This window comes from Vicia villosa, linkage group LG1 (genome assembly GCF_029867415.1).
Source record: "Vicia villosa cultivar HV-30 ecotype Madison, WI linkage group LG1, Vvil1.0, whole genome shotgun sequence".
NCBI classification, from domain to species: domain Eukaryota; kingdom Viridiplantae; phylum Streptophyta; class Magnoliopsida; order Fabales; family Fabaceae; genus Vicia; species Vicia villosa.
Genome location: NC_081180.1, coordinates 147,875,294 through 147,885,030, shown reverse-complemented (window position 1 = coordinate 147,885,030; position 9,737 = coordinate 147,875,294). Strand labels below are relative to the sequence as shown.

The 9,737-nt window shown below is 38.3% G+C and overlaps 1 protein-coding gene across 1 annotated transcript; it reads right to left on the bottom strand.

Annotated features, from left to right (window-relative positions):
• Positions 1-2,531: 2,531 nt before the first annotated feature.
• On the bottom strand, positions 2,532-6,189 carry LOC131656963 (uncharacterized). The gene is made up of 2 exons (XM_058926504.1): positions 5,251-6,189; positions 2,532-2,624 (listed from the first exon to the last, which is right to left on the bottom strand). The coding sequence occupies exons 1-2, from the start codon at positions 6,187-6,189 to the stop codon at positions 2,532-2,534; spliced, it is 1,032 nt and encodes a 343-aa protein (XP_058782487.1).
• Between the last annotated feature and the right edge of the window lie 3,548 nt (positions 6,190-9,737).

The window sequence follows — 9,737 nt, the reverse complement described above, 5'->3', positions numbered from 1 at the left end:
TCCAAGCTGGCAAACCTTTTCAAAGCCCAGTTTCTAACCTGGCAAACCCTTTTCAAAGCCCAGTTCCTAACCTGGCAAACCCTTTTCAAAGCCCAATGTTCAACTTGGCAAACTATTTCGAAACCGAACGCCGATGTTGAGTCTTAGATCGTACGAGGTCTATTCTGTCCTGAGGATCGTACGAGGTCTTCTCCCGATGTTGAGTCATAGGTCGCACGAGATCTTTTCTTTTCAGTTTTGAAGATCGTACGAGATCCTCTCCTGATGTCGAGTCGATGTTGAGTCGTAGATCGCAAGAGATCTATTTCCTTTCTGTCCTGAAGATCGTACGAGATCCTCTCCTGATGTCGAGTCGATGTTGAGTCGTAGATCGCAAGAGGTCTATTTCCTTTCTATCCTGAAGATCGTACGAGGTCTTCTCCCGATGTTGAGTTGTAGATCGCACGAGGTCTTTTCCTTTCAGTCATTATCTCATACAACCATTCTCTTTGAAAACCTTGTATTGGCACCTAGGCTACGTTACAAGCTATCACCATTCGACCACTACTCACTGTAACTTCTCCACCAGAAAAAAGAAAAAAACAATTCTCTTTCCCCAGCAGATATCAAAACAAAAATAAGAATAACACTTACACCATCTTCTCTTTAGGACAAATTTTTGGTACTTTGGTATTTAATCTTCTTCTACCTCGAATGTTCGAAAGGCTAACGCCAATCTCACCTTCAGGTTTAAGATGATTAAATAGGGGCAGCTGTCATACCCCAAATTTGTCCTACCCCTTTACTTCTAACTGGCTTAGGCTTTACATTCATGTACATACATCACTTAGGTCATAATCCATACCCATGCATTCATATCATTGGTATTAACCAGAGACTAGCAAGGGATAGCTTTTATGGCAGAAGATTTCCTACCAAATGTATGGATCTGAGGTGCAATCATGTGGCTCTATGTTCATTGAAGTCCTCCTGGATTAGGGTTCTCTCATTCTCAACTCAAGGCATTGGTTGAAAAGTACAAGCTTGATGTTCATCTGATTATCCTGAATTAGGGTTTCTTGACCAAAGTCAACGCAGTTAACTTTTTGGTCAAATACATTGATCAAGAGCTGATTTTGTAAGGAGAAGTGGTATGATGCTTGTGTGGAAGTGTTCAGTTGATTTCCATTGGCCAGAAGCAGATTAATTGGGAGTTTCATTGAAATCGGAGGAAAATCAGAACAGTTGACTTTCGGGTCAAAATCAGAAGAATTATTCAAACATTGACTTTTGGTGGAAAATCGGTCAAGAAAAGTCGAGGAATGAATAAAATCGAGAGTTCGACAAGAATTGCCAAAAATAGAAAAAATGGCTAAAAATGGAAAGTTCTCATACTTAGAAAATATTTGGCTTTTAAAAACATGAAGAGCAGTCCACTTCATCATCATTTTACACGTGGCAAACGGAGTTTTTGGAGAAAGGTCCCAACATGAAAATACTCAGATCATGGCATACTACAACTCTCTAGTTGGAAGTTTTCTCATTAGAGGCTTGGTTGAAGAGATAAAAGGGTTGGAAGTTGGGAGAAACATACTGAATCCAAGTCATGACACTTAGGAAAATTTTGGGCACGCGTGAACATTCCATCAAACACGTGGCGTGCCAAATTCAAGACCGATCATAGAGATATAAAAGAGTCTTTGAAATGCAACATTGGTATGTTTCTATTCTCCCCCATGTGCTCTTTCCAATGAGACAAGAATCGAGTCATTTGGACAAATATTGAAACGATTGCAAGCTTCCAAAGTCACGTCCTCACAAGACCAATGTTACACATCCGACTGGGCAGAGATTCAAGTCACGCGCGCAACCTTACCACAAACACCTGGCGTGCTACTTTGGACATCAAATTTAAGACTCTACAAATCTTCATCGGGAGTCATCTTGGTATCAAATTGCTCTTTTCCATGAGCTCTTTCCAACGAACCATAAATGGAAACCATTGAATATGTGTAGACCAAGATAGGGAGACTCAAAGTCATATCCTGGGCTAGTCACGTTTTTGCCAAGGTCAGAGCCATAGCCAGGTCACACACGCAGATAGTGAGCAGTGGCATGTCATCACTTTGCAAGCAATTTCTGAATAGGCTACAGGGGTATTCTCTCGAAACTTCCAACGTGAAAGGCGCTTTATGCCATGCCCTCTTCGAACTGATACCAAGATTGAACTGTTTGGTGGTTTGTATCTAGAGTTATTGATGCACAAAGTTGGTGCCATGCAGTTTTTAATGAACAACATATGAGATATCTTGCAGCATATCCATTTCTCCAAATACTACACAACCCTTGTTCAGAAAGATTGAGAAAAGATAAGCTACTGCATGACACACCATAACTCCCATACACCTCATACTATAAAAACATAATTCTTTCACAAATTCAGAGGAGGCATTCATTCTTCTTTTTTACAGTTTCAAATCACTCTACCCTCTCTCTCTTCTACACGCATCTCTCTCTTCATCTCTCTCCACCATAACCACCCTAACTGTTTTTCAACCACCATAACTACCACCTCCAACCTCCACAACAACCTCTAACAAACCACCGTAACTACCTTCATCACCACCAACCACCATAACAACCACCTTCACCATTCAAACACCACTCATCACTCTCAACCTTCTACGATCATCATCATCACGTTCAGCATGCTCCATTAGACTTCATAACCTCATCGCCAATCCTGAAGACGCGGGGATCATCACTATCAACGCTGTCAAGACTCACGAACCTCCATCATTCTAGTGCATACTGCAAGATCCCCAAACTGAGCTATCTCGAAGACCAAGAACCTACAACAACTGCATCATCACAATTTCAAGCCTAGGATCACAAAGCCTTCTGGAGTTTCCGCTCAGGATCTTGAAGGTAAACTCTCTCAGACCCTCTTAGAAGTAGCACCATGTACGCATCGGCGCATTGAACGTGCATGAAAGTCTTATGATTTTTTAGTGTGATCTGTCCTATGCCATGTGACTACTGTTCGCACGTTTAAATCGTATACTCGATCTCTGTGTAGCATGAGGATTAGCGTGACGTAGAAATCTTTCATTTCAATGAAGTTTTGTGTTAGTTAGGGTTTCCTATTTGGCTTCGGTTAGGGCTTTAGAGAATCTCTCATGGAAAACTAATGGCGGATTTGGAATCAGCGGAGAAATCCGAGTGGATCGATATAGGTTTAAACTTTTTCTGGGCGTAAACATGGTTGCAGGCGGTGAAGTTTCGCCGGAGGGGATGACCGGAGTTCTTCTTCGTCATCTGAATTCACGTGCATGATGGTAAAGTTGGCAAGCACGCGTGGCACGACGTGATTCGTCCGTGCCCCATTTTTGTGCTTTTGTCCTTTCTGCAATCATTTGATGGTGTGGTGGCGTCGTGTGAATGGCCTATGCTAAGTTTTGTCTTTTGCAACTTAAAAAAGTTCTTTACCAGTTGATTTTATTCCTTATCATTTGCATGTCACGTTGGTCTAACATAATATTCCACTTGCTGAAGAAAATAAGATAAAAATAAAATTGGATAAGTGATGAAAAGGTTTCCTTTGGACCATAGATGCACTTGTTATTTGGGCTTATCACAAGTTTGCTGGACACACCCTTACTTTACTAGCACTGGCACGCTGAGCACTATGGGCCTAGCGTCTTGTTAATACTCACACCCTTCTGTTTGGCCCAGATGCGCCACTGAACAAGAAATCAGTCCATATTGAAATTGCTAATTCACCCCCTCTGTTGGCAGTTTTTTAATAAAAATAATAAAATGTGTTTTCTTTTATTTCTTGTTTGATAATTGCAATTTCCATGAAATAAAAAATACATAAAAATGGTTTTAGGTATTTTAGGGTGCGTAAAGAGTTGTCATGATTTTTATTGATTTTTCTTAATTGTTTTAATCCTTTTAATAAATCTTTTTCTTCACAAAATATTTGAATTCCCTTTGATTAATACTTCTTTGTAAATAATTCTCTAATAGACTTAGGAATTAAATTTTTTAGTCTTGTTTTGTGATATAGATTTAACCGATATATGGGTGTTTGTGAATGCCAATTTGTTTGCTATAGTTCTCAATCTTATTTGTCGCATATTGATTTTCCTTTACCTATTCCATGTATAGTTTCTTTTAATAGATCGCATAGTTTCATTTTAATTCCCTTGTATAGACAACTTAGACTAGAATTTAGATATAGTTCCCTATTGCATTCTTTTCCTTTTCAACTTTTAAAATACTTAATAAATATCGATGAAGATCATACCGTTACTATATTTCATAGTAGGAAAGAAATGATTGGGGTGTAGGCCCCGATGTATGTTCTTTCCTACTTAGCGGAGAAGAAATGATAGAGGTGTGAAGCCTCGATGTATTTCTTAACCGTTGCTTAGAGAAACAATTGTGGTGTAGGCCTCGGTGTGCATTCTCTAAGTACTCACAAAGGAACTTCTTTTTGTATTTCATTTACTTAGCGGAAAAGAAATGATTGAGGTGTGAAGCCTCGATGTATTTCTTAACCGCTATTTAGAGAAACGATTGTGGCGTAGGCCTCGATGTGCGTTCTCTAAATATGCAAAACAAAACTCTTTTTGGTATGATCTAAGTCACAAAATTAAATCCCCTTAAAAAACACCAACCAAAAACACTTAAAACACTTAATAGATGGTCAGATTTAACACAAAGTAAGGAAGTGATGCGAAGCCTTGTAGTGGGTTTTGTCATCATGGAATTATCCTAAAAGACACAAACCAATCTCTCTTTTTCTTCTTTCTAAGGGCATGTTATCTCCGCTCTATTGCATCCTAGGCGATCCCTTATGCAAGAGCGCGAGCGTTAACTCCGCCCAACTATAAAACACAAAAACAAACAGAAAATCTTTAGCCGAGCTACGGTAACTCTGATTCCTGAAAAGGATACGTAGGCAGCGGGGTAGGGCCCGTGCGAGTACAATTCTTTATTTTCCCTACATTTTGCATTCATTCTCATGTAGACATAGACATAGTACACACCCTTTAGATAGAAACAGACATAGGTGGATACCATCGTGTACGATGGACGCGAGGGGTGCTAATACCTTCCCCTTGCGTAACCGACTCCCGTACCTTGATTCTCTGGTCGCGAGACCTTGTTCCTTCCTTTGCTAGGTTTTCTGATATTCATTTCCCTTATGGGATAAATATATTGGTGGCGACTCTGTTCATTTTTCGCGAGCGTGCGACACACGTTATCTAAAGAATGCATCTCTTTCCCATCGTTGTTAATTTTGAGGTCTATCCACCCAAACACATTTATGTTCCACCAAGTTAACCGGTTTTTGAGAGTTTTCATCTTTTCTACCAAGCAAAAATCACCTCTTCCTTTAATGACAATCTTCTTCCATTCCTCCTCCACAAAATTGTTCATATCCTCATGTTTTAACCACAAATTGTTGAACTTAAAAGGTTTGGGACCCCAATCCTTTCTATTATCTGTCAACCAAATAGGAGCATGATCGGACACATCCCTCTCACCGATGTATTGGCCTACCACATTCCAATCTTCTATAAGGCTATCCGACAAGAGAAATCTATCAATCCTACTCATACTTTTGCCATTGCTCTTTATCCAAGTAAACTTGCCTCCTATGGTAGGGAGATCCACTAATTCCATATCTACTATGAACTTTTTAAAGATTGAAATCTCCCTCCCATAGTTACAATTAAAGATCCCAATTCTTTCTTCTAAGGAAGTAATTGAATTAAAGTCTCCTCCAATGCACCAAGAACCTTTTGAATTGTTGTTTTTGAACTCCCTTAACTTATCCCAAGACCTTTTCCTCACGTTAAGGTTGCAAGAAGCGTATACATTCACAAAGTAAATAAGGTTTCCTTCTTTCTCCATGCAAAGACCAAGAAAGCCCTCGCCATGGAAACTAAAGAGAAGTTTGAAAAGATCCTTTTTCCACATCGTTAGGATGCCTCCCGATGTCCCGTTAGCATCCAAATGCGACCACTCCACTTGATTGTCTCCCCACATTTCTTTTACCATGTTACACTCTAAGCCACTTAGTTTTATCTCTTGAATGAAGCAAATATCTACATCCCCTTTTTGAACAAGATATCCAACTCTCTTCCTCTTTGCACGGTTTCCTCCTCCTCGCAAGTTTAGGGAGAATATAATCATGGGGGTACTTGATTGTTGGTCCCCGACTTCTCTTCTTCCCCTTTGATGTCCCTACTTTCCATCTCCTTAACTTTTGCTATTGGATCGAATTTATCGGAGATGTTCTTGACTCCCAACTTGACCATTGAATTCCAGAGCCCCTCCGCCGCCTTGTTAAGCACTCCATTAGAAATTCTTTTATTGCAATTATTGATGTCGGTGCTTGAAATTGACTCACATGTTAAAGGTAATCCTCCGGACAAGTAATTCGACTTCAAGAAAAGCTTGGTTGTGTTGGATTTAATATTTTCTCCTATCTTATTAATCTCCTTCCCTTCCTGTAACCGGATTTCAACAGGGTAGAAAGAAATTTCTGCTTGCCCTCCTATTTCCAGCACCTCTCTAATTTTCTTCCTTTCTTTTTTACAATTCTTCACCCTTTGACAATGCTCGTCGAAGCATAGGATTTTCTTTCCCTTGTTCGTAGTGTCAGTCTTCTTGAAGTTTTTAATTGTTCTCTTTATGGGAACCACAAAATTATTTGAAGCTATTGTGTTATTTTTGAGTTTGTGATTTTGCATGCATGCAAACCCCTCTTCCAACGACATATTTGTTGCAATGAGGCCCTGGCCCACGTTTAAAGAAAAACCCTCCTCTTTTGTCGTTTTGTCATTTGGTTTGGGGTCCACTTCTACTTCTCTCAAAGAAAACCCTTCTCCCCCTATTAAGTCTCCTTTTGAAACGGTCTCTGCCACCTCATCTGTTTTTGAATTTAAAAAGTTGCATTGATTATTTAAAACAATCAATCCACCCGGTCCCACCCTGTCAACTTCTTTGATAAAAGACTCTTCTACATTTTCCTCTTGCAGCGCCGTTTCCTTCTCCCTCACTAGGTCAAAAGATGTCATTGAAATAGGATCAGAAATGCTAAGGTTTTCTGAAAGGTTAGCAGGTTTTCCTCCTTAACAATTATTGTTTGCTTCAAATCCTCTTCTATTCTGTGATCCATCGTTTTTGATTTGCAGGCTTTCGGTGCTGTTGTCAACGTCACAATAAATGCTCTGGCTCGGATTCCTATGCGTGGTGCAATCGAGGCTCGTCCGCCGCTGCGGTGACTCATCTTCTCCGTCGTGGGAACCGTTGTGTGAAACGGAGGTTTCACCTATCGACGACCTGCTGCAGGAAGATGATGAGTCTTCAGAATCTCCCAAAGCCCAGGTTTGTTCTTCGATAATCATGATGTTGTACCAATCCCCATCAATACAAACCCTAGATTTGCTTCTAACTGTTTCCAGGTGTTCAGTAAAGATCATCACTCTACAAACATCCAACCTATTTTCTTTTTGTTTCAAAATTTGTGGGTTTGAAATTTTTCCGAATCCTGCTAGCAAAATGTTCAAGAACCTTTCGTTCCTTGTGAAACAGGGCGCGCCGTATATGGACACCGATGCCACTCTAACACAGTAAACATCAGATTTCTTCCAGTTTCTCACCTCTGAAAACCAGAAATCTATCCACTCTTTCCCTTCGAGCAACAAGGTATCAAGCTCTCCTTCAGCACTTTCCTCTAATAGGCAGAGGTTTGGGCCAAGTGCAGTTGCCGACACGGTGAATATACCCTCCTCCAACAGACTGTTAGCCACCGCGTAAGCGTCACCGACCTTTCTTGTTACTCCCACCTTTGCTTTGTTGTATCTTGATAACTCAGATTCAAGTGTTGTGAAGAAAAAGGATTGACTGATTGAATTTTCTTCCACAGGTATTGAACCTTTGTTTCCTTTGATAATGTCTGCATAAGATTTTGAGTATCCCTCACCTCCCCTGTCCTTAGAAGGCCCTGAGAAGTTTGTAGCAGCAATCTCTTCGAATCGGACCTGTTTAGGTGAAGGTTTCAACACTTTGGTCATAGAATTGTTCTTAATGATGTAGTTGTTCTTCTGTTCTTTTCTCCTTATCCTTGAAATGTTTGCATTGAGTTTAACACCATCTAGCCATATGTTATCCATTTTTGTTTCCAAGTTCTTCTCGTCGACGACATTCACAAATCTAACAAACCCGAATCTTTTACCACGCCAGTCTCGTTTTGGTGGGATCACAATCTCCTCAATCACTCCCAAATCTTTGAATTCTATATACAAATCTCTGGCACTCCATTTATCTTCAAACTCAGCAATGAAAATGGTTAGCACCTCTTTCTTATTAAAACCAGACTCCTTCTTAAGAATGTCCCATGAGGTCCTCTCCAAAAACCTGTTCCTCTTCCCTGTTACCCTTCTCCATTCGCCTTTCATGATTAAGCTTGAAGAAAAGATTCAAAACTCAGAAAAAACCAATGTTTGGTGGAACTTTCACACTCTCTCTCTCTCTCTCTCATGTGTGTAATCATTTTTAGATATTTTTTAGGTTAAAATATAATGTTAAGTGGTGTGATCATTACAGTCAAAGTTTTTGTTAAAGTGTGATTTAGGTTAAAATTAATGTTAAGTGGTGTAATATGTTACAGTCTATCAAATATATTTTTAAATATGTTAACAAAGTGCATTACCGTATTATTGTAGGATTTTATTGTTGGGATTTTATATATATATATATATATATATATATATATATATATATATATATATATATATATATATATATATATATGGTGTAAAATAATTTTACACTATCATTTAATAGAAAATGATCAATCCGTCCTGTCAAAATTTTTTAAAAATAAAAATAATTTTATTGAATACATAATTGTGATTTATTGACGGTCACTGCACCACGTGTTTTCTCTTATTGTTGTGGTAATGAAATGAACAATTTTAAATGTTTTTTTTTTTTTTTGCGTATGAATTTGCACTAAGAATATTTTTATTTCAATATACATGATGGAGAATATTTAGTTGAAAGATTAAACATTTCTTTTGAAGATGAACAAGTAATATTTGAAGACTACGAACACATTTAGGATGTCAATTTGTATCTGTTAACGGAGGTTCTCGTGGGAATTATCTGTTCTGAGCTTCGAAGTTGGGGATTTTTTCCTCCGTGAAGACGGAGATGGAGGAAAAATTTCTCCCAATGACACTTTAGGGCGGAGATTAGAAAAGTATCATCCGTCCCGTGGATTCCCCAACTCCGAACATATTATTTAAATTTTATATTTTATATATTATTTATTATATAATCATATATATATATATATATATATATATATATATATATATATATATATTAATTTAATAGAAAATGAAGAGTTATTAGTGGATGGATCAATTTTGTTTTGTTTTATTGTATAATATATTATTTCACTACTCTAATTACCAAACTTTAGAAAAGTGCATCCAATACGTACAATGTACATGTCCTGTCATTCTTTTATTTTTTCCAACTCTCTGTCTCTTCATTCATCATCTTCTAAGGAGTTATTGTTGTTTTTTGCTTATGTATTGTTGCATTACATCATGGTTGTACAAGGGCATACATTGTAGCAACAATTTCGGTTGAATATTATTTTTTTATAGAAAAAAATTAGAAACGGCCAATGCTTTTGCATTTTTTAATTCTAAAAAAGGAAAAAA

Bases quoted from the DNA above. Each gene is read 5' to 3' on its own strand.
- LOC131656963 (XM_058926504.1), bottom strand. From the start codon at position 6,189: ATGATTATATTCTCCCTAAACTTGCGAGGAGGAGGAAACCGTGCAAAG. The intron at 2,625-5,250 runs GTGTGTCGCACG...TGAATGGTGAAG, and splicing joins AGATGCATTCTTTAGATAAC to GTGGTTGTTATGGTGGTTGG.